We start from the raw sequence: 26,035 nt of genomic DNA, 5'->3' as shown, positions 1-26,035 counted from the left end.
ATATTCATCTTAAATTCACTCGGAGTAAATTCTCCAACGAGTAAACCATAAATAGAAACACTAATAAAAATGGCACATAAAAACAAAAGTGCGCGAATCATCATTCTTGAAATGAAAAATCGGAGGAGAGCGATTTGAAATTTTTGAGAGAAGATGAAATGTTTTAGATGATGAAATGGAGTGAAAATGAGTTGTATTTATAGATGAAAATTAATGTTCATGACTGTTGGAGAAAGGGGAAATTTTTGAAAAATTTTCTTTGTGACCGTTGGGGTTAAATCGAGTACACCAAAAATTAGTCTGAAAATATCGTATTAAACGGTCAATCAAATCTATAAAATTTCATAAAAGTGAAAAATTATGACAATGAAATATTTATGATATATGACAACAAATCATGCGACGGCTCAGCCGATCAATGCAGAATAATAAATAAATTATACGGTGGCTCGGCCGACCAATTAATAATAACCAGAATATAAGGCGGCTCAGCCGACCAATAAATAATAAACATGATATAAGGCGGCTCGGCCGACCAATAAATAATAAACAGGATATAAGGCGGCTCGGCCGACCAATAAATAAATTAAATTACTAGTAAATAATATAGGCGGTATTCCGGCCATTATAACATAATATAAATAATAGTAGAGGTGGTATACCGACCATTATAACAGGGTATAAATGATACAAATAAATTTTACCGAATCGCAGAGTGATCGTGCTGATAACGTGTTATAAAATAACTTATGATTTTATAGTATTGAGAAATTTAAATAAGAGTAAAAATTTATACTCGTAGGAGAAGATAACACTTATATAGAGAGAGAGTGTTTCTTATTAAAGGGAAGATAAGAGTTTTCAGTGTATTTACAAACGAACGCAAACGTTCGTATATATAGAAGGAAATTTACCGTGCAAATAATGCAGTGGACCCCACATCTTTTATATTTTCAACGAAAGCGGCTCATTTTTTCTTCTGACTTTCGTAACATAATTATCTTAATTTCGTAACCTCTATCACAACTATTGACTGCGAACGTGCTCATGCATTACTGATGCAGTGAAGTGAAAGCGATAGAAATAGAGATTTTAGTCTAAAAATGCCTAAGATCAATGTCTTCTTAAAGGAATAAAGAGAAATCTTTTAACTTTTATTAATCCAATCATAAACTTAATACAACTCTATGGATAAGACGCTTATTTATATAGAAACTAAATAACAATAAAACTATTAAAAATCCTTAAGATAATTCTAACTAATTAAGATGAATACTAAAATAACTATAATCAAGATAATAAAAATATTTGGAATATATCCAAATATCTCTCCATCAATTACGGCAGATGGAGACTCTCTATCTTCCTTTCCACAAGTATATCTACAAGCAAAAAAGGTCTCTAGCGAAACGTTGGCACTAATAAACAAGTTACCCAAGACTAACACATATTGTAGTTAACTTACAAAGGCTGAGCAACCCAAGACTCAAAGTCAGGGGTATACTACAGCTGATATAAGAGCTCGTCTTTATTTTTTGAGAACCAGCTCTCCAAAAGAAGCAGGGTGTAGAGAAGGCAAACAAAATTGTGAGAGGTTAGCAAGAAACAAGTTGGTTGAATTAAACATGCAAGAGGTTTAATATATTTACCAGGGATTTACTATATCGCAATTAGTGTTATCAATAGCGTTAAAAAATAACTCCAGAAACTATGTTTGGATTTATTAGTTGCTTACACTGTCTAAACAAGCTTTGAAGTGGATGTCATGACTCGTACATAACACGCCAATCTTAGACACCAGGAAGACAAAATCTCCTTAGTTAGAAGGACGGCCAGGGCATATTAAAGAAACAACATTTGATCAGAAATACACGCACACAAAAAAATTAAAACGCTGAAACTCACAAAAAAGTTTAAACGCAGAAACTCACAAATAAGGCTGAAGGGTTGTTTCTACTGAAGAAAAACATCAACTGCTAAAAGTTGAGCCTGCAAAGAGAAAACAAGATCGAAAATGTAATGTGCTATGAGAATAGTATGATCATGGAAAACAAAAGGAACTTGTTACTCTCAAGTAGCTTTCTCTTCCTTGCTCAATGCAATCAAGACTTTATTCAAGATGGCCTCAATAGGCTAGTGTGCATTCTCCACGGCTTTAGAGATAGCTTGCCACTTCTCACCACGCTTCGGCTCACGAGCTACACATTTGGCAAGGATCGCCTTCTGCCTCACTTTAGTTCCATGTTGAAGTTCAAATTTGTAATACAAGGCCCAGTGATCGCCAATGTCTTGGTTCAAGGTCACAGCCCGTTTTAACCACGCTCTAGCTTTCTCCACCTTCTTTTCTTGCCAGAAGAGCTTGGCCACAGCTGCAGTGACATGCGGGTCACGAAAACACTTCTTCATAGCATCCATACTATTTGTTTTACGTTGAGAACGTGTCGCCATCTCAATGTCCGCAGCCAAGAGGATACCACTCTTGGGACACTCTTGAAGAGCCTTTGACAACAAGTTCTCTGCTTCTCCCCTGTTGTCATGCCTCAGTTCAACTCGAACAGCAGCTAACCATAGGTCTGCCACATAAGGATTCTTCTTCCTTGCCGTGATGAGAATCTCACGAGCTTTGTTCAGCTCATTCACTCTCTCTTCAAGATTGGCGTATGAGATCCACAGTGGTATGCAGTTAGGACAGTGCTTCAAACCAGATTCACAAGCTTTCTTGGCCTGTTCCAGATTATTAAACCGTTCCTCTAGCTGCACAAGCATCAACCAAAACTTGAAGAATGTTGGGAACTGCTTCAACCCTTCATCAATCAATCTCCTCTCCTCCTCTACGTGGCTAAGCTCTCTCTCAACAATAGCTGACTTCATCCATACCCTCTCACTCTCTACTCTTTCCCTTGCTTTTGCGAGAAGCATCCTCGCCCGCTCCATCTCCTTGTTCTCATACTCCAGCTTGAAAGCAGCAAGCCAGATTTCCTCAGAGCTAGGAATCACAGCATAAGCCTCTTGTAGCACGACCGGCTGTAACCTCTCCAGCAAGCAACTTCTCTTTAGCACCCATGAGCCAGAGAATCTCAGCCTGAGGGACATTTGTCACTGCCTTGCGCAAAAAGGCATCAAGAGATGCCCTACTCCCATGGCTCTTCTCAAGAAGAGCAGCTTTAAGCCATATACTTTTCTTGTTCAAGAAGACAGTAAGAGAATGTTCATATATCGCTCTTGCCGTCTCAATGAAACCTCTCTTCTTGCTCATCTCCGCATCAGCAAGCCAAGTTCTCTTTCTATCCTCCTCATCAACTCCAATACCGATAAAGTTCTTGATGATTGCCTTGCACGTTACGACATACCTACCTCTCTCACAAACCCTAGCCGCATTGATCCAATATTCTCTGTCAATAACAACACCACCTCTCTGAAGAGTCTCTACACACATCTCAATAGTGTTCCACACCATAGCCGTGTGCCCATCAGCTTCCTCGAGCCTAGCAACGGTGATCCAAATAACTGGTTCCTCGGGGAACCGCGGCGGAAGCGCTCCCTCGTCCCCACCCAAAAGAGGAACGTGGATAATCACAGTAGAGAAACGACAAACACTTAGATCTGATAATAGGAGGGAGTCGTGGAACACGCGGCTAGGGTTTTGAGCACGGAGCGAGTAGCGAAGGAGAGGCTGAGGAACGTTGGTACGTTGCTGAACGATTTGTTCAAAGGCTGAGATGGTGGTTGTGTTAGGGTTTACATCGATCGACAGAGTCGTTGCATTGGGGATCGAAATAAACACCATCTTTAGTCTAAACCCCTGTTCGTTTGTACATCTGGAAAATGTATCCGGATGATCCATCTAGATGTCTTATCCAGATGCTCCATCTGGGTGTTGTTTGTTTCTTCATTTAGTCCATGCATCCAGATGAATCATCTCAATGCAACTATGTTCGTTTGTTTTTCATTTTTTTAACTTCTATCTACATCCAGGTGGACTAGTTAATAAAATGATTAAAATATATTTTTTTACGTTTCGGCAGAAAAATAGCATTTTTACGAATTTGGCACAAAATATTTTGGCGGTTTTTGAGGGAAAATGTGTTTTTGGCGGAAAAATGCATTTTTGTGGTTTTGGGGGAAAATACGTTTTTGTGGTTTTGGGGGAAATACGTTTTTATGGTTTGGACGGGAAAAGTGTGTGTTTGCGGTTTTGGCGGAAAATATGTTTTTGACGGGAAAAGTTTTTTTCACGATTTTGGCGGGATAAGTTTTTTCGCGATTTTGGCGGGAAAAGTTTTTTCATGATTTTGGCAGGAAAAGCATTTTTGCGGTTTCGACGGGAAAATACATTTTTCCGGTTTTGGGTGGGAAAATACATTTTTCCGATTTTGGCGGGAAAATGTGTTTTTCCGATTTTGGCGAAAAATGCGTTTTTCCAGTTTTAGCGGGAAAACGCGTTTTTCTGGTTTTGGCGGGAAAATTTCATTTTCCGGTTTTGGCGGGAAAATTTCGTTTTCCAGTTTTGGCGGGAAAATACGTTTTTCCGGTTTTGGCGAGAAAATTGCGTTTTTCCAGTTTGGGCGGGAAAATTGTGTTTTTCCAGTTTTAGCGGGAAAATACTTTTTGTGATTTTGGCCGGAAAATGCTTTTTGGAATTTGGCGGGAAAATGTATTTTTTGGGTTTTGGCGGGAAAATGTGTTTTTTTTTGTTTTGACGGGAAAATACGTTTTTCAGTTTTGGTCGAAAAGTGTGGTTTTACTGGTTTGGCCGAAAAATGTGTTTTTATGGAAATGTGTGTTTTGCGTTTTTTTGCGGAAAAACGCATCTTGCGGTTTTGGCGAGAAAATGTGTTTTTCAGTTTTTGCGAGAAAATGCATTTTTTGGTTATAGCAGAAAAATGTATATGCAAAAAAAAAATAGAGTTTAGGGTTTGAAAATAATATTTTGATTTTAAAAATTCATTTTTGTCATTAATCATTTTGGACTGAACTAAATGCATTTGCATCCAGATGCACCATCAAGATTCACCTTCATTTGGGTGAGAATTTGAGATGAATTTTTAAAAATTCAGTTGGGTGATCCATCTGGATGTAACATTATAATGCACAAAACGAACATCGATTTGCATCTTCGCCCAGATGGATCATCTGGATAATCAAACGAACAGGGCCTAAGTCGATATTCTCACGTCAAGGATAATAATACAGATAACAAATTATAAAGGGATGAAATAGTCGGTTTATATTCAAGGTCGGTAGGATAATTAGCTTGAAAATCGGCTTTTAGGACCCGTTCTTGTTAAAGCCTAAGTTATTACTTATACGACATCGTTTATAATCATTGTTAGGGAAATTGAAAGATAATATGCGGTAAGGGTGAATTGAATATGCAATCTTCATATGTTCAGTCTGCTCACATCTGAGCTACCCTACCCCCACAGGTTATTCATTTTATTGCTTTCCTGTCTGCATTACTTGAATGGTGTATGGGTTTGTCTTGTTGAATAAGCTTCAATAACTTGCAGCTCAAGTGATTCTTAACAAGTCGGTTACGGATAAAAGAAAACTATCTACATGTATTAGAAATAGGAAAAAGAAAATTTTCTATTTAAATTAGGAATACGATTAGCAAAAGGGGTCTAACATTCCTATAAATATCAAAGTTGAGTTGTGACTTTGATAATAAGAATACAAGAGCTTTTGAGTGTTTAGTTTTGAGATAATTTCTAAACATTAATAAAGAAGGTTGTCTTTATACCATTGCTAAGTCTGTTCTAAAAATATATATTTGGTATCAGAGTTTTATGGTTTTAAAACGATCTTGAAGACCTACTGTTGTTAATCTAGAGCTATAGGAGGCAACAACACAACGCGTTCAAAAGAGTTTTCACCACAACGATCCAATGTCCTATGTTAAGCACAACGAACTACACAGTATGGGATATGATTGAACAAGATACGGATGATTCTGATAAAACAATATCGCGATAGGATTATTGTTTCAAGCAATTCCAGAAGGTCTTATTCTACAAGTCGACAAACAAGACACACTTAAAGGGATATGGGACAGAATCAAATCTAGAAACCTAGGAGCTTATCATGTCAATGAAGCAAGACTTCAAACCCTAAGGTCTAACTTTGAAAGAATTAAGACGAAGGATTCAAAAACAATCGATAGCGTTGCGGAAAAGTTATCGGAGCTAGCATCAAAATATGCTTCACTCGGACAAGCAATAGAAGAATCCAAACTTGTAAGAAATTTTCTCAATAGCTTGCCAAAAAAAATTCACATAATATCTTCTCTTGAATAATTCCTAGACTTGAAAACTATGAGATTTGAAGATATTATTGGAAGATTAAAAGCATACGAAGAAATAATTGAGGATGATGATAGTAACATAGAAACACAAGGGAAACTTCTATACGTAAACAATCAACAACAAGGCTTTTACATCATCACGAGGTAGATGACGAGGTAAAGGAAGGACAACAAATCGAGCCGATCATTCCAAAGAGAAGAAGGATATATCCAAAATAATTTGTTTGCGATGTGATAACCTTGGTCACTACGCCTCTACATGTCCAGAGCTACCTCAGATAATACAAGAAGTAAATAAAACCGAGACAATAGAAGCTGATGCATGCCTGTATCAATTTCCAAATCACTAAATGTACAAATTTTGAATGGACCAAAAGTGATCATAATACCAAGATATCAATATAATTACTTGATTTCACTCAATTTTCTCCTTTTCACATCATTTTCTCCATCCTTTCTTAATAGTCTCAGATATATAAAGTTAAAAGAGGAGGGATAATGTTGGGAGAACCTCTTATAATAGTATGAATCAGGATAGTGACCGGTTTCCAAACCAAAGATCACAGTGTCAAATGACACTTTGATGCATCCATCATTGCCAAAATCATCTACATGGCTTGATCTTACTAGTATATACCTCTCACTATTCTAATCAACACATTCAACCACTAGAGAGACTACATGGAAAGAACACAAACAAGAACCAAGGGAAGTAGGTCCACGGTATATCAGTTGAAAAAAAAACAAATTAACATTAGATTACATAACACATATTGATGTTAATATACAAGTCATTTACCATTTTTTATCATGGCTCCAATTGGTTTCTGGGCTAGCTGTTTTGGTCACATGTGACAAAGTCTCGGATATAAGCACGTTTTTTTAATGCGTCCAGGAATATCCGAAAAACATCATGTAAATGACATGTCTTCTTCTTTGGAGATCTCATTATCGACTACATACACCAGGGCTAATAATGTACTATAGAGATAACATAAGTGCTTCTTCTTGCATAGCATTCTTTTCTCTAGACATGCAAAATCAATTAATTCATGTGGACAGTACAGTGTGGTGGGTCTGTATCACGTCTATAGATACGTCTCACAGCCTGCATAAGCTCAGTGGCTATGATTGCCCAACATACCACTAATAAAATCTCAATAACAAAAGATTCACCAGCAAATATTTTGACAAATATTTATCAGAAGAAAGAATCGTTTTGTACTCAAACTTACAATGGTCCTTTTGATCTCTGAGTGTACCTATTATCTCATTCCAGTTCATGTTTCTCAAAATATCTGGGATAATCAGCTACAATCCAGACCAAATAAAAATTTAACAAAATTTTGTCTTTCTAAAAGTTCATTGTTACTAACTGTGATAAAACTAGTACCTTGTGTTTGATCCAAGAAGCATATGTTGTCCGTTTATATTCTTCACCCACCCTGGAAAAACATTCTTGGTCAATATCGATCTCGGAGTCCGGTTTTAGTTCCACCATGAGCTGTATAACATGAAGAGGGAGTCGACACAGTAAATCACCCACTGCCAATCGAACATCGTGGTTAACCAAGCTGAGAAGTTCTTCAGTGTAGTCTTACACTGTCCCGTTATTTTTCTGTGTGTTTTAGCCACATACACAAAATAAATCAATCTTGTTAATCAAACTAAAACTTTAGATACAGACATATTAGCAAGAGAGCTATTTTGATTAATGAAGTAAACCAAGACAGTTTCAGTTGCAGTAGGAATAAGGAAGTTGGTTTTTGAGTTTGGCATGATGTGATGCAATGTAGAACAGAGAAGGAGAAAATACAAAACATAGGCTACATATGCAGGGACAAAAAGAAAAGTGGGGCATCTAGATGAGATTTAAAAGAAATGATATATCACATTATATATGCCAATGGTTACATTATTTATAAGAGGCTTTTACTTCAATAGAATCTATACATTAGTTAAGTGTGTGTATCCTTAACATGTAGTTTAGTTATATTTAAAACTATCAATTTATAATATCATACACCTTATAGTATTATATTATGTACATCTTTTATATATTAATTGAGAAACATTACAATTTTTTTTTGTAACCACGTGTTATCATTAAGATGATTCTTAGAATCATTAGAAAATAAGTTGGTCTATATAAACATATATTATATATTTTATTAAGTTAACTATCAAATTGATTAGTTATGTACAAAAGAATATTCTCCATTCTTTCCTTAAATAAAAGCTACATAATTACCTAATATGATTAACATATTTATGACAATTAATGATTATGAATAATAAAAATTTGATAACAATTTTTGTATCTTCTCCTTTTTGTTTAATTTTATATTACTTAAAAGAAATTAAACAGTCACATGAACCATGTAATAAAAAGTTTAGATTTTTTTTTTATGTTATATTTTGAATTTTTTAAAACGACTATAAATTACTAAAAATGTTTAAAGTCCCACATTGAAAATTTTGTGATGAATGGTTTAACCCTTTTTGTTATAACAAGACACCAATGATCATGAAATTGTATGAATTCTTATTTATAGATATTCGTATTAAAAAATAAATAAATAAATAAATAAATAAATATATATATATATGTCTATTTTAATATGGTTTAAATTAAACAATGTACCATATAAAAATACGCAAATATGTTAATTTGGAATTGCATTGAAAACTTATTGAGAGATTAATATTTTGATTTTGAAATTTGCATTGAAAAATCTCACATTGAAAATTTTGTGATTAATAGTTTAAATTTTTTGTTACAACAAATATACAAATGTTAATAAAATCATATGAGTAGAGAGTCTCAATAATAAATATTTATATTAATATATACTATATATCTATCTCAATATCATTGAAATTTGTAAAATCACTCTCTTTCTCTCTTTCTCAAAACTTTTTTCTCTAACCTCTCTCTTCAACAGGCACCATGTTTGCCTCTCCGCCGTCAGCTTCCGCCGCGGTGTGAGAGGGATTGTCTTCCTCGTTTTTTTTCTGTGTATTTCGGCGGTGCTGAACTGAAGTTTTTGGTTGCATGTCTTCTCCGAAACCCCCTCTCCTTCTCCGGCCGTGTGTGGTGTGGAGTCCGACGGAGCTGCGTATGAAACGGCTGAAGCAATGGAAGCGGGCACAGATCTGGTTCTCTCCTCTTCATGGTTTTGCTAGAGGACAGCGAGATCGAAGCGGTGGTTTCTTAGATCTGTTTCGAGCAGAAACGGCAGTGGTCGAATCAAGCAGCTCCGGGTATAGATCGGCTTGGAGGGAAACACGGCAAGTCAAGATTGGCCGGCGGATAGCGCTTGCCCCGGCGAGATCCACAACTCCGGCGAGGTCCACAGAGGCTTCTATGGGTCGCGCTCCTCAACGTCGGCGTGTGGTTGCCGTCGGAGTGGTTTCAACTGGCCGGGAGAGATCGGTATGACCCGCTGTTAAAGACGATGAACAAGTTTCCGGCGAGAGCGGTGGCTGCGATTTGGGGACGATCAAAGCCATCCTTTCTAGGATTTTCCTTGCTTATCTCCGGTTTAATCCGGTTTCGTTTTTCGGTTAAAGATTTTTTATGTAACCATTAACCGTTGGCCGGTTTAAGGCCTTTTAATATTAATATAATTTAAAAAATAAAAAATATCATTGAAATTTAATTATATACCATATAAAATAAAATAAAAAGTAGTTTTGATTTACTTACCAAAACAATATTGTCAATAAACAAGAGGTATTATTTTGATTTATGTGCTTACACTAATTTAATTATGTAAATAATATATAAATAAACACAAAATAAATTTTAATATGTAAAGATCATCTGTATACATAATCTCATCCCGCGTATGGCGCAGATTAATATACTATATAAAGAAATCATAATAATATTCAAATGGTATAACAACCTTCTGTTACAATGAGAAAGATAAAACGAAAAAAAATGGTGATTTTAGTTATTGACTTCATTTCACAATTATATATGCTATATTTTTAATGGTTATTGAGATCTTGGTTATTTCATAAAATTTCTCATATTTCATTGAAATATTTGATGCAAAAGATGACATGAATACTTAAACCTAACAACATAGATAAATATCTATAAAAAATATATAAATATATATAAGTTTACAGAGTCAAAGATAAATGTTTGATGTCAAAAAAAAAAATAATAAATATATATACCCTCAAATTGTCATTCTGCATCAGTTAAGAGGACGTATTATTGAGTATATATTACATCTAATGTTGAACAAAAAAATTAGATACCGAGTAATATGATAAAAAAAAAATCAACTTTTTAAACACAGATTTTGATCGGTGTATACGGCAAGAGATCTTTTGTAAGGTTATAACAAAGGCAGAACAAAATAATGTAACCAGAAACGGCCTGATAGAACGAGAAAAAATGTACATCCGTTTCAACTAAAATAATCTTGGTTTGGAAGAACCAAACAAGTCTACACTAAACCGGAATAAACGAACACTAACTAATCCGGTTACTGGGTATTAAATAAAATCCAGACCGTGGAAAGGTTATCGTTTTATTTGACAGTAACAGATAAATGAGAGAGGGACGATCCAGACCATCAGTTTCTAAGTTGCATATGCTTCGGTTAGGAGATGAACCGCTTGGTTTAATCTCTATTCAGAATAGCCTGTCAGGTAGCTCCGGAGAAGACAAAACCGCCAAGGATTTGAACTGTAGTAACAAAAATATGTAAAGTAACAAAAATCTACTGAACTACTAACTTGAATTATTTTTTTTACCTTCTCTTGCTTATACTTCATGCGTATAGATGCCAAGGAGCACCCTTTGATGTTAAGCTGCAGATCTTGCAAGGCGTGAACAGATGCTTTAAGGTCTGAGGCTTTGAAAGTTGTGTAATGCTCAAGAGTTGGATTCTGGACCCAAAAAAATGGAAGAATAAAAACTGTATGAGGTTCAAGATTCAAGAATCAAGATTTGTCTAAACAAAAAAAAGAGAGAGAACAGACCCAAGGGTGGCTTGATTGGTTCAGTGTCCACTTGGCAAGAAAAACAGCTGAAGCAGCGATGACCGAAGGAAGGAACTTCAAGAACTCATAGTCTATTAATGTCAGTTCCATGAGATAGTTTGCAAGAAACTCCATCTCAACACTTGGTTTCTCCAGATCAGAAGCATGAGCTGCTCGGAGAAACCTCCTGCAAAAAAAAATGGAATCATCAAAAAGACTAGAAACAAAGAACAACATATGAAGTGTTGACACTGTCTTATGAGATTACCTGAGGAATGTCTTTGGAGTTGGTGTGTAAATCTGGAAGCTAAAATGCTTTAGTACTTGGCTCTCCATCTCCAGGACCTGATCCTTTGTGTAAGTGCTATCAGTGATGAAGCAGAACTCCTCAATGCGTGGCGCAAAGATCTCCTCGTATTTTCTTTAAAATATTTCAAGAAACAACACCAAACTCTTTTTCAGATGATGCCTTCCTTACCAGCATTGTTTGATTTTAAAGGAGGGGAGAGTCTATAAACTTACGAAGCAATGAACATACAGGTGACGCCGAGCAATTGAAGCCTCTGCCTTTCAATGTAGTTCCCATGGAGAAACCAATCTATGAGATACACTGTGAGGTAGAGTGTGTCCGGTACAAGTTTGTATTCCTCTGAGACCTGAAAATTATATGTAACAGAACTTTAAATCTTAGCAACAAGTTTAAAAAAAAAGGGATCTAAAAGACTAACCTCTACAAGCCAATCAACTAGTATTCCTCTCATTGTCTGAGTCAGATCTCTTTGTGTTCTTTCCAAATAATCCGGAAATGGTCTGCGTTGAAGCTGTTAGGGGTAGGAAAAGTCTTTAGGAATCAGATGCCTCAAATGCAACATTGTAAGATTTTTTATTACCTCGGCAACTCGCAGATTGTGGTAGATTTCAGGTGCATAAAGGCTACACAATAGAGGATCTTTCTCATTTGAATCAATGTCAATGACTTTCAGAATATTTGCCACAGTGGATACAGCGTCCACCTTCTCTATCTGCTTGATGTTCTCCAACTATATGGACAGCAACCAGAAACATATTATTTGATATAAACTAGGAGTATAAGAAGCAAGAAGTATTGTGTGTGTTTAACGACATGAACCTTAGGTGAGATCTCGTTTGTGATATCCTTAAGAACAGCTAGCTTCTTAGGTGCACTAGCTTTCTTCTCATCCAAGGCTGCTCTCTTTGTGTTTGCTCTCGCGACATGTCCTAGACTCTGTGTTGTAGCATCCACTTCTGATGATGTTATCATCTTAGAGTAAGCACGAGTGAGAGGGCGAGCATGGAGCGGTATGGTGATGCCAGAAACAGCATTCTCTTCCTTCATGATTGCCCTTTGAAATGATTCAGTTTCCAACCCCTCCTCAGTACCACATCATCATCACTGGATCTGTGGAATTTAAAGTCAATATCAATGGTAAAAAAAAGCTTAAAGTTTAAGACAGAACTTAGAGATCAATATTTAGCCAAAGCATACAAACTAGTAACTATGCAGATGAAAAGAGATTTATATTCAACTTAAATACAGAGGTGTCTATTTAGAGATTTAAACATGGACATGGTTTGTTTATACAAAGAACCAATGTTTTTTTTATGTGCTTCCAATTAAACTCGTTGACTAATTTGATGATTCCATGAAATAAGGAAGAAAGAATGATCTAACAAAAAAGCTTACAATTTAAGACAGAACTTAGAGATCGATGTCCAGCGAAAGCACATAGAAAATACAGTAGTATCTACGCAGACGAAAAGAGATTTATATACTGCTTAAACATGGACAGTCTTTGTTTTTAGAAAGACAGTGTTTCTATTTATGTACTTCCAACTAAACTCGTTGATTAATTTGATGATTCCATGAAATAAGGGAGAACTAAGTAATAATGTGATTATTAGTTTCGTTATTTTTAATAAAAATACATTAAATCTGTTTAATATGGATATCTGTTCGGTTTTAAGTTATTTTTTTGTTTTTAATCTCCTAAAATATAACTATTATTTTAAATTATTATTTATTATGGTTTATTCGGTTAGAATGTTTGATTTTTTAGTTTTTTCAGTAAAAACCAAAAATTACTATTATATGTTTTTTTATGTTATGAATTTTAGATAATCGTCATGTCAAACCAATGGTTTCATATCATAGTTTGTAAACGGGTAATAGTTCAAGAAAAAGAAAAAAAAAATTATTAAGACAAATCATTTCACTATAATTTGGTCGGTATTGAAGAAGCATTAAGAAAAAAAATATTTCAACTTCCCAAAAAAAAAGATATTTCACTTGTGGTAAATACTTAGTTACAAGGTGCTCACATCAAAGTGCACATGTATATGTATGTAAAGTATATAAAAATAGTTGACAAATATATAAAGATATTATTAATTAATATTAAATGATATTTTTGTTCAAAATTATACATGAAAAATAAAATTAAAATAAATTAAAAATTAAAAAGGCCTTGACATTAGTGAATTTTTTCATATAAAGAAAAATAAATTATATCCGTAAATAGAGGTGGGCACAGATCGAATATCCGGGTATTTGGAGGCATTCATGTCGATTCAATCTTTAGCCACCTAGGTAGTCGGTGACTTTGATATCCGAAATGATTTAGAATTTTAAAGAATATCCGATTTGATCCGTAAATAAAATAAAATTTTTTAAATAATTGAAAATTTTAATAATAACATTTTATTACAAAAATAAAATATTATTTAGCTTTTAAATTTTAATACATAATATAATAAATTTAATTCATAAAAATATTGTAAAACTTATATAAACTATAATATATATATATATATATATATAATTATGTACATATATGTATATGCATAAAACAGATCGAATTAGATATTCATTCCTAAAAATATTGGTATTTGTGATTTGTTTTTTTATATATTGCATTTTAGCATTTGATTTGATTCATAGAGTTACGGATATCCATATTTTTTGGTTCAAATCAAAACGGATAACGAATCAAATCAAAATTTATAAATACTTTGCCCAACTTTATCCGTAAAAAATAAAAATAATATATATACATACACATATAGTTTAGCTTTTGATTCGTTATTTGTTTTGATTCAAACTGAAAAATACAAAGTTTTATTGGAACCATGCATATGAGTTTCATATTAAAAAATACGAAGTATATAGTAAAAACAAGAGATGAATGGAAATGCATAGTTTCTTTTATGGTAAAAACAATATTCCAAAAGTTTTTATTTATTTACAAATTAAGAGTACATTTAATTTTTGACTTTTTCTAAACATAAAACATATTAATTACCTAGTCAAATAATTCAATCAATAATTAAATTTTCGGAAAAATACAAATGGTTATAAAAAAAATAAATTTAACATTATAAATATAAAATAATTATCTAACTGAAACAAAAAAATTATAAAACATTAATTTATAAAAACAATAGTGGAAATGTAGATTAGTTTATAAAAATTCATTTCAGAGCCACTGGAGTCCTAAGAAAAGAAGTTAATATGATTATTATTCTTTAAAAAAAGGTTTCATCTAATTATGAGAAACTATGATAATTTATTGTTACATAGACCTTTTCTTTTTTGCAAGTATTGCTCCAGGGAAATTGGATCTCCAAACCAAAGAGGTTACATTTAAGTTCCAAAGGTTCAAACTTTTTCAAAATCAGTCAGTTTCAAAGGTCAAATTTACAACTTAATTTTTTCTTTTGAACCTTAAGTTAATTTGATTTTCTTTTTGGACAAAAAAATTATTTCATCCAAGAAACAAACAGATCTGTGATTTAGAGCTGCAAGATCTCCAAAACTAAAATATTCAAAGGAAACCGTACGGATCCATTCGTAAAAGAGAAGACACAAATATTTATGAAGAACTATATCCGAGTGATTCAACATTTACACCAAAAAAAAAAAAAAAACTATATCCGAGTGACCCATAACGCAAAAGCTTCAAGACCTATAGATTATATTTACAATCCTAACATTAAACATTGCATTCAGCAAAAAAAAAAAAATTAAACATTGCAGATGCATAATAACATCACATTTCAGAAAGAAAACCTAAAACCAAGAAGATGAAGACAGAGTACGCAGAGAACTTACCACGCTCCAGAAAATTCTTCAAAAAAAAACTTTTAAAGATGACCTTTTGGAAGAGGAAGAAAAGGGAAGCTTAAGACAGATCGAGAGAGTAAATGTATAGTCAATTCGCTTCTGTGCAAAGGGACCGTCTGTGGAAGAGAGCGGGATAGAGAGAGAGTTTAAAGATAATACTATTTCTTTTCTTTTCTTTTTGTTATAATTAAATATTCATTTGTAATAGAAACTTTGTTTTAGGGGAAAGAAGAAAAATGTTTGTTTATGTGCTTCCAACGAAACTCGTTTGACTAGTTTGACTCCACTATATAAGGGAGAAACAACAGATCTAAACACTAAAATGAAATTTCGATCAAGTGATTAGTGGTTTTTTTTTTCAAATTCACTATATATGTGACTGAACATGATAAATTTTTGTTTACATTTTGGTAACTTATCATTTACCTTTTCATCTTAATCACCTTTGGTATTTTATAATTTGTAGGTTCTGTGTCATTTTCATTTCTCCACTAACCTATTGTAAATTTGTAATTAATAAGGATTTATTTTTTGGAATGTTTTCTTATTATTTCTGTTAGTATTTTTTTTACCTAAACCCAGCTAAAGTAAATGATGTTTGACAAAAGAAGAAGCAAAAGATCGATCGTGGAATAGCTTACGTTTTCCAAGGAATGCGCTGTTACTCATTTTTTAAACCAAGGTGTCACTGTTAGACAGCTTGGTTATTCATCCAGAGGTAGATAAAAGTGACTATAAAACATCATGTTGTTTTAAAGTTAAAAAGATAGTGAGTAAAATAGTGTACTTGGAGTGTTGAATCTTGTAACAATAATGGTTTATTGTTGGGAAATAGGCAATAGTTCATATTAATGTATTACCACTAATTAAATTAACTTAACCATTTTACATACTTTTATATATTTTTGTTAGTTATTGTTAGAAGTACTGTATGTTCATAATTTGAAAATTTGAAGAAAGATTCAACCAGTTATTTTTAAACAGTAGAGTTTAGGCTTTTGATTTTTTTTAGGCTTTTAAAATATAAAAAGCCGAACTAGTGATATAAAAACAAAGACCAAATGCTGAAATGATACAATTACCCCCCCCCCCCCCCCCCCCCCCCCCCCCCCCGCCTTCTACATTTCTTTTATTATCCTTGAAGCTTAAACTTATTTGGACACCATGCATATGCTAATTGGTAGGGATTAAAGAATCTGTTTTGTACTTTTATTTCTATTGGATTTGCTTCCTTTTAAAAGTGTACTTCGAGTTTGTCGTGGTCTATGTATTGGGACCCTCTATGTACTGATTAAAAGATAACATTATGTGATCAACATTTTTATTTCTCATGTACACTACAACAAATATAGGTATTCATAGCAGATTAAGATAGCACAATTTTCCTAACTGCTATGGAAAGGTATTTGGAAGTCTGCCTCGCAAAGTTATAGCACTTTACTTATGCTATGCCGAAAATTCGGTAAAGTGAAAAAAAAAACTCACTAATCACCCAAGTTTTTAGAATAAGCGCCAACACTTAGTGAAAAAAATGGATTTAGGCGGTATGTTTTAAGAACATATACTTTTCATAGCATTAAAAAAAAAAAAGAAAGGGATCGGATTTACTTACCTCGTTCTCTCCGTCTTCCCTTTCTTCTCCACCTCCATCGAGCTCAAAGCTCTATCCACCATCTCCGACTCGTTTCTCCATCTTCCCTTCCTCTCTACATCCTCTCTCCACCATCTACGACTCCATCGCCCACCAACCCTTCCTCCCCACATCATCTCTCCACCATCTCCGCCGCGTTTTCTCCATCTTCCATTCCTCTCCACAACCTCTCTCCACCATCTCCGCCTCGATCTCTCATCTTTCACCATCCGTAATCTCGTCGCTCATCCTAACAGAGTATACAATTGGATTCAGCCATCATCATCTCCAATTTCAAATCCGAGACTCTAATTTAAGAGTGAGGTCTTAAATTCAATTGATCCAAGTTGTGCATGTATATAGGTCTTAGTTTTGATTGATTGAAGTTGTGAAAGTAAATAGGTGTTAGATTCGATTGATTCAAGTTCTGATTAATTTCATTGTTATCGGTTCATATTTGTTTCCATTAATCAGTTCTTTTTTTGTTTTGCAGGTGCGGGTTCGTGACTTCACAAGCTTGCGTCTTCTATATTCTGTCGAGGTTAGACACATCGATCACTTATTCACATTATCTAATAGTTTGTATACTTTTGTAGACATTTATCTAGTTGTTTGCGGTTTAGACATTGAAGCAAAATTTATATTGTCATTGTTGCTTGAACCATGTACACTTTTTGGAATTTTGGCAAGGGTCCTAATAATGTTGGACAAGTCGTGGGTTCATATAAGTAGGTATGTACATTTCCCTAAGTGTTCAGGTTATAGAATTCCAAAAATTCGCGTCATAACTTTTTTTTTTCATGAACTTAAGAGTTGATTCTGCATACGAGAGAGCTGCCCGAGCTTTTGTCAATGGTGTTACTGATAAGTTAGGAGTTAATGGGAAGATTGTATGTCCATGCGCCCGATGTCGTAATCTGTATCGCCATACAAGTGAGGAGGTTGTCTCTCATTTGGTTATAAATGGAATGGATGATGCTTACAAGGTACGGACGGATTGGTTTCACCATGGAGATGGTAGCTCTGTTGATGTAGTGGATGTTAAAGATAGATGCTGGAATGCTGAGATTCTTAGTTTATATGAAGCTGCAAACTTTGTAGATGAGGATTTAGCCAACCGGGGTTCACAGTTACGTGAGTCAGTTGAGGGTGAGGACAGGAAAGAAGATGAGTTTTTAGCAAAACTTGCAGAGGCTGAAACCCCCTTGTATCCGACGTGTTCTAGTCATAGCAAGCTATCAGCTGTAGTTTCTTTGTTTAGGATTAAGTCTCAGAATGGGTGGTCAGACAAGAGCTTTGATGACTTGCTGCAAACATTGCCAAATATGTTACCTGAAGACAATGTGCTGCACACATCAACTTATGATGTCAAGAAGTTTTTGAAAACTTTTGATATGGGATATCTAAAGATTCATGCTTGTGTTAACGACTGCTGCTTATTTAGAAAGAAGCTGAAGACGGCTGAGAGTTGCCCAACATGTAAAGCGTCTAGATGGAAGACCAACATGCATACTGGTGAAATCAAGAAGGGTGTTCCACAGAAGGTTTTGAGATATTTTCCGGTGATACCTCGTCTGAAAAGGATGTTCAGATCGGAGAAACTTGCAATGGATTTACGATGGCATTTCAATAACAAGAGCACAGATGGGAAACTCCGACATCCAGTAGACTCTGTTACTTGGCAGTCAATGAATGACAAGTATCCGTCGTTTGCAGCGGAGGAGAGGAATTTGCGACTTGGGCTTTCAACAGATGGGATTGGTAAAGTAAGGTTTTCAGTCCTCATCTCACTTTGGTGTCTAAGTTTCTGTTTTCTAAAATCTAGTAATGTATTTCACGTGTTGAATTTATTGTTTTGACAGAGCCCTGAGACAGTAGAGAAGAACAACTGCAAACTTCTACATTGGTTAACACAGGATGAAGAAACAGTTGCTGAAGGTCGTTGGGAGAGTCGTGATCCCAAAGCCTTGGTGGATGGCCTTCCTCTTGGACCAAATGCTGTGAAAGTATATGTAGATGCGGTGACGTTACCTCAGACTTTTCTTTGGAGGCCAACAGAAAAACACTCAACCCTCGGTGATTGTTTGAAGTCGTATGTAGCATGGCCTCTCAGCAGAGTTTCATTCGACAGTTTAAACTCTGAGTCACCAGCTACAGAATCTCCTATTACGCAGTCACAAGTACACACTCCACCGGCTCCTGCTAATATTTTAAAACCAGTGGCACAAACTCCTTCAAGCTCTCGGAAGGTAAGTAGTAGTGTAGGTTGTGTTGATATATCTAATAAAGTTGGTAATGCTTTCATATGTGTTACACTAATGGACATCATTCTCATACACAGATTGTGAAAGAAGGTCAGAAGTGCAAACTGCTCGACATTACCGGTCAGAAAGTTGTTGTTGCAGAAGGACGCTGGTCTTCAAACAACCCAGAACAGTTAGTGCATTTTGTTCCTTTGGGAAAAAATGCAGTTCGTGTGTGGGTTGATGTAGTCAAGGTGGATGATGCCATGGTTTGGAGGCCTACATCTGCAATCGAGTGTATGGAGGATGCTATTGGTACCACTATAGCATGGCCTGAAGACAAGGTTGTCATCGTGTGAGGATGAATAAGAACGTATGGTCTTCTATTTTCATTGCTTTAGAACTTATGAACTTATGGTACTTAGTGCAAATGACACTTGTGTTCTTACTTTTGAACTTAATTATGATATGGTATTTCTATTATGAAATTTCAGACTTTGTTTACTTCTTTTTGAGCATTTTGTGTATTTATAGTGAACCATTTATTGGGCGAAATAGCATATTTTAATGGGTGAAATAGCATATAAAATAAGTTATGATACACTCACTTGATATCACGAAAAAAATGCTATAAATCATATGAACATAACTCAATACCACTGCTGCAACACATCATAAAGTAGCACCAATGTAAAGCTACTACAACGTAATTGATGGCTACAGAATATAGCTATTTTACAAAAATATATAGCAACATAAAAAAGTTATTACATAATTTAGAACAGCACAAAATAATAGCTATTAATAGGTTTAATACAGCAGATAAATATAGCTGTTATACAATTTCCTATAGCATAAATTGTGTGTAATAAATAACCGTAACACAGCGAAAACATAACGCTATTAAAGGCTACTCTACGATAGCGTCATCCGAAAACGCTATCGTATATAGGGACTCTATTATAGCGGTCGTTTTCATAGCATTTGTAAAACCGCTATGGATACCATATAATAGCGTTATCCGTATGCTATTAAAAGCCATATTTGTTGTAGTGGTAGAACAGAACTTATAGCTAACTTTGTCAACGGTTACTTTGACAAATGTGCATAATAAAGTTGTTACTCGCTTGTTATGGGAGAGATTTCTCCACCATAAAAATTTCTACAAAAAAAGTAAATTTTCTACCCATGGGTTGAATTATTCACATGCAAATCATGTCTGTTGTGAATGAAGTCTTGTGAATGAAGAGGGGAACTTATGTGTATTATTAGGTCGACCAACTGGTTTTTATATACATATGGTAATGACGGTCTAAGTACTGGATCGACATAAGATCGTATTTATCCTTAACTAGATAATGACTAGCAATACGTAAGATAAACACCAACTATAATGTAGATAAACACAAGAGTAGATAGGCGCCAGTATGATCCTGCGGATGGGCTTGGCCCGTCTTGCTACACGGACTGATAAATGGGTCGATCACTAAATGGTTTATAACACTCCCCCTTGATCGACACATCCGGCCAATGTTCATTCATGCTTTGGATGTTGCCTCATTAAAACCTCTCTTGACAAATCCAAAACCCAATGTGGTAAAAGGGAAAACAAGACAGGAAAAAGAGTAGAACACATGAACTCCCCCTGATGAATGCATCACCGAAGATCCTTCAGTCGACGCATGCCTATCTTCCATATGAGCTTCTTGAACGTTGAGGTTGGTAGTGACTTTGTGAAGAGGTCGGCTGAATTCTCACTCGAACGGACTTGCAATACTTGGACCTCTCCTGCCTTCTGAAACTCGTGTGTAAAGAAGAACTTAGGAAGAATATGTTTCGTCCTATCTTCGAACCCTAAAGTCTAAGAAATCTATTATGATTATATATTCGATTTTCATTGGGAGGATCTGCTTTACTAAAGAGAATTAATGAAACATAACATAGTATGGATGTTACCCCACTGTACTGAACGGACCTTAGAGCCCATAACCTTCTAATCATTTGTTTTTTAAAAGAATACCTTTGATGCATGATCAGTCCCGATGAGATACACATCGCAAGATCCATTATTCCCTATGGACTCGCACGTTAAGATCACAAGGCTTTTCGTCAGATCCTCGGGGAGGTCCACTCTCCTCGTCTCCGGTGAACACTCGCCAACATCCGCTCCATTTCCGTCGCTAACCACGGAATCGGAGACTTTGTTTCCTTCTTCCTCCTCCACAGCCTTGTCGAGCAGGTCCGCCTTCTCCACATTGACTATGCTGTCGCTTAACGACATAACGCCTGTAGGCTTGGAGTCTTCCATGTGAACGAAGTCCTCGCCAGAGTGAACCTCCGACGGAGATTGCATTGGCTCCATCGACAACGAGAAGGTGATGATGACAGATTTGTAATTTGGAGGATAGGGAATGAGATCAAGCAGTGGTTACTTATTTCATTGAAACAAAGGCAAATGGTTTATATAATGGAGAGAAAATCGTATTTGCTAATTAGTAGGCTCACGGTTACTATTATAACTCTGTTTTAATTCTTTTTCATTTTACCTTAAATTAAAACTTAATTAACGTTATTTTCCGATCATGCTAAACCAGACTCTCACATTTAAATTGTTGTGCAATGAAGAGGGGAACTTGTGTGTAATATTAGGTCGACCAACTGGTCTTTATATACATATGGTAATGACGGTCTAAGTACTGGATCGACATGAGATCGTACTTATCCTTAACTAGATAATGACTAGCAATACGTAAGATAAACATCAACTATAATGTAGATAAACAAAAGAGTAGATAGGCGCCAGTATGATCCTGCGGATGAGCTTGGCCCGTCTTGCTACACGGGCTGATAAATGGGTCGATCACTAAATGGTTTATAACACACCCCCTTGATCGACACATCCGGTCAAGGTTCATTCATGCTTTGGATGTTGCCTCATTAAAACCTCTCTTGACAAACCCAAAACCCAATGTGGTAAAAGGGAAAACAAGACAGGAAAAAGAGTACAACACATGAACTCCCCCTGATGAATGCATCACCGAAGATCCTTCAGTCGACGCATGCCTATCTTCCATATGAGCTTCTTGAACGTTGAGGTTGGTAGTGACTTGGTGAAGAGGTCGGCTGAATTCTCACTCGAACGGACTTGCAATACTTGGACCTCTCCTGCCTTCTGAAGCTCGTGTGTAAAAAGAACTTAGGAAGAATATGTTTCGTCCTATCTCCTTTAATGTATCCATCCTTAAGCTGTGCGATGCATGCTGTGTTATCCTCGTATAGGATGGTCGGTGGATCCTTTCCTTTGATCATACCACAAGTGGTACGAATATGCTGTGTCATGGATCTCATCCATACACTCTCACGGCTGGCTTCATGCATGGCTAATATTTCTGCGTGGTTAGAGGATGTGGCTGCCATGGTCTGCTTCATGGACCGCCAGGATATAGCTGTCCCACCGTGTGTAAAAACATAACCAGTCTGAGATCTAGCATAATGTGGATCAGAGAGATAACCTGCATCAGCAAAACCAACTAAATCTTCCTTAGATTTGTCAGTAAACATAAGACCCAAGTCTTTCGTTCCTTGTAGGTAACGAAGTATATGTTTAATCCCGTTCCAGTGCCTTTGGGTCGGACAGGAGCTGAACCTAGAAAGTAAGTTCACAGCAAAGCTGATGTCTGGTCGTGTGTGGCCAGCTAAATACATCAGAGCTCCTATGGCACTGAGATAAGGCACTTCGGGACCAAGGACTTCCTCATTTTTCTTCTTCGGACCAAATGGGTCAGTGTCCGGACCAAGACTTCTCACGACCATGGGGCTAGTCAATGGGTGAGACTGGTCCATATTAAATCTTTTGAGTACTTTTTCTGTATATGCCTTTTGATGCACAAGAATTCCATCTTTCATATACTCAAGTTGCAATCCCAAACAAAACTTTGTTTTTCCAAGATCTTTCATCTCGAATTCTTTCTTGAGATATTCAACAGTTTGGGAAATTTCTCCAGAGGTTCCTAGGATATTTAAATCATCTACATATACTGCAATGATTACAAAACCCTTATTGAACTTCTTTATGAATATGCATGGGCAGATCTGGTCGTTTTTGTATCCTTCTTTCAGGAGATATTCGGACAGTCTATTGTACCACATTCGACCTGATTGCTTTAATCCATAAAGAGACTTGTTCAATCTGATACAATGTTGTTCTCGAGAACTCTCTTTGTTTTTCAATTCAATACCATCTGGAATTTTCATGTATATCTCATTATCCAGTGGACCATATAAGTAGGCAGTTACAACATCCATTAACCGCATATCAAGACCTTCTCTTACAGCCAGACTTATTAGAAATCTTAAGGTCGTAGCATCCACCACAGGGGAATAAGTTTCCTCATAATCTATTCCTGGTCTTTGTGAGAATCCTTGTGCAACAAGTCGTGCTTTATATCTCACAACTTCTCCTTTCTCATTTCTTTTTCTCACAAAAACCCATTTGTATCCCACTGGTTTTATGTTGTGAGGTGTCCGGATGATCTGTCCAAACACTCCTCTCTTTTTCAGTGATTCTAACTCCACATTAATGGCTTCTTTCCATTTCAACCAATCTGGTCGTTGCATACATTCTAGTATAGATGTGGGTTCTAGATCCTTATTATCCATCAATTCGACTGCTACATTATAAGCAAATATATCACTCATGTCGACATGTTTTCTGTTCCATTTCCTTCCAGACATGACATAATTTATTGAGATCTCATTATTGTCAGGAACTTCATTACCTTGATTCTTAGCGTCCCAAGTATCTTTTGGTGGTACATGAGTTTCCTTTTCCATGTCTAGAGTTTCCACTTTGTCGGATTTCTTTGCACTCTTTCTTTTCCGAACTTCTTTGTCTTTGGAACCTACTGGTCTACCACGTTTCAATTGTGGTTTAGACGTAGTAGCAGCCTGATTATGTCCATCACGGACATCAAGTCTTATTGGTGCATTTGCAGCTGGTATGTATGACTTGGTTACTCTATTTGGGTCAGCAAAGGAATCTGGCAATCTGTTAGCTAGCTCTTGAAGATGTATAATCTTCCGGACTTCTAGATCACAATCTCTAGTCCGAGGATCCTGCCATGTTAAGGATGTTTGATTCCATTTTATATCCTGTACCAGCTTACCATAATCTCCCCCTAATGCTGGATACTGGGATTCATCAAAATGACAATCCGCGAACCTGGCCTTAAACAAATCACCTGTTGTTGGCTCTAGGTACTTAATAATAGAAGGGGAATCGTATCCAACATATACTCCCATCCTCCTCTGAGGTCCCATCTTTGTTCTCTGTGGTGGTGCTATAGGCACTTGGACGGCACATCCAAAAACTCTTAGATGGGATATATCTGGCTCATGACCCGTTAGTAGTTGGGATGGCGAGTATTTGTGCTCACTAGATGGCCTGATGCGAATTAGCTCAGCTGCATGTAGTACTGCATGTCCCCAAGCTGATACTGGGAGTTTGGTATTCATTAAGAGTGGCCGGGCAATCAGCTGGATCCGTTTTATAAAGGATTCAGCCAGGCCATTCTGAGTATGGACATGTGCTACAGAATGCTCCACACTTACCCCCATGGACATACAATAGTCATTAAAAGCTTGGGAAGTGAATTCACTTGCATTGTCTAGACGTATAGTCTTTAATGGAAAATCTGGAAAATGTGCTCTCAGTCTTATTATCTGAGCCAGCAATCTTGCAAGTGCTAGATTACGAGTTGATAGGAGACAAACATGTGACCATCTTGTGGATGCATCAATCAGGACCATAAAATATCTAAATGTCCCACAGGGTGGGTGTATTGGTCCACAAATATCAACTTGTATTCTTTCTAGGAAATTTGTCACTTCCTTATTCACTTTGGTACGTGATGGCTTAGTAATTAGTTTCCCTTGTGAGCATGCTTCACATGTGATATTCTTAGGGATAACTCTTTTTGTTTTCAAACTGTGACCATTTGAATTTGATATGAGTTTTCGCATCATGTTCGAACCGGGGTGTCCCAGCCGATTGTGCCAAAGAGTGAACTCTTCTTTGAATTCTTTATTCAAGACGGCATTAGCCTCAACAAGACTGGTCTGGGCATAATAAAGACCAGTCCCACACACAGGTATAGTCTCAAAGACTTTCTTATTGCCTTGGGTGATTTTATTAATCTGTAGGAATTCTTGACTTCCTTCACCCATTGTTTCGATGTGTAAACCATTCAGTCTTATGTCTTTAAAGCTCAATAGACTTCTGTTTGAGCTAGGTGAGTACAAAGCATCTTCAATCTCAAGATGTGTACCTTTTGGCAATAAGATATTGGCGTGGCCATAGCCTTCAATTAAGCTAGTCGTGCCAGCTATAGTGGTGATGTTAGCTACCTTATGTGTGAGATGTATGAAAAATCGTTTGTCTCTCAAAATGGTGTGGCTGCCACTGTCCACCACGATTGTATCCATTCCACTTTTCATTCTTCAAAAATAATAATCATAAAGTTAATGAACAGTAATACAATTTTCAGAGATGGTATCTTTAATGATCTAATTCTTAGGCATATGAGAAATGAAAAAAAAAATTATTCATTCATAAGGATAAAGTTAAATCCAAAGCCAAACACTGATAAACAATCTTAAAGAACACCAAATCCAGGGGAAAACAATAAAAAAAAACGATATGGAATTTTAATTCC

The 26,035-nt window shown here is 35.9% G+C and overlaps 1 protein-coding gene and 1 pseudogene across 1 annotated transcript; both read right to left on the bottom strand.

Moving 5' to 3' along the window:
- Window positions 1-624: 624 nt before the first annotated feature.
- On the bottom strand, window positions 625-3,981 carry LOC106374156 (annotated as a pseudogene).
- A 6,723-nt stretch (window positions 3,982-10,704) lies between these two features.
- On the bottom strand, window positions 10,705-16,530 carry LOC106377580 (cyclin-A2-4). The gene is made up of 9 exons (XM_013817855.3): window positions 15,438-16,530; window positions 12,438-12,728; window positions 12,199-12,348; window positions 12,037-12,129; window positions 11,831-11,964; window positions 11,577-11,729; window positions 11,309-11,495; window positions 11,081-11,215; window positions 10,705-11,012 (listed from the first exon to the last, which is right to left on the bottom strand). The coding sequence occupies exons 2-9, from the start codon at window positions 12,663-12,665 to the stop codon at window positions 10,959-10,961; spliced, it is 1,134 nt and encodes a 377-aa protein (XP_013673309.1). The 5' UTR covers window positions 12,666-12,728; window positions 15,438-16,530; the 3' UTR covers window positions 10,705-10,958.
- Between the last annotated feature and the right edge of the window lie 9,505 nt (window positions 16,531-26,035).

This window comes from Brassica napus, chromosome C3 (assembly GCF_020379485.1).
Source record: "Brassica napus cultivar Da-Ae chromosome C3, Da-Ae, whole genome shotgun sequence".
NCBI classification, from domain to species: domain Eukaryota; kingdom Viridiplantae; phylum Streptophyta; class Magnoliopsida; order Brassicales; family Brassicaceae; genus Brassica; species Brassica napus.
This window is presented reverse-complemented; position numbering and strand designations above follow the sequence as displayed.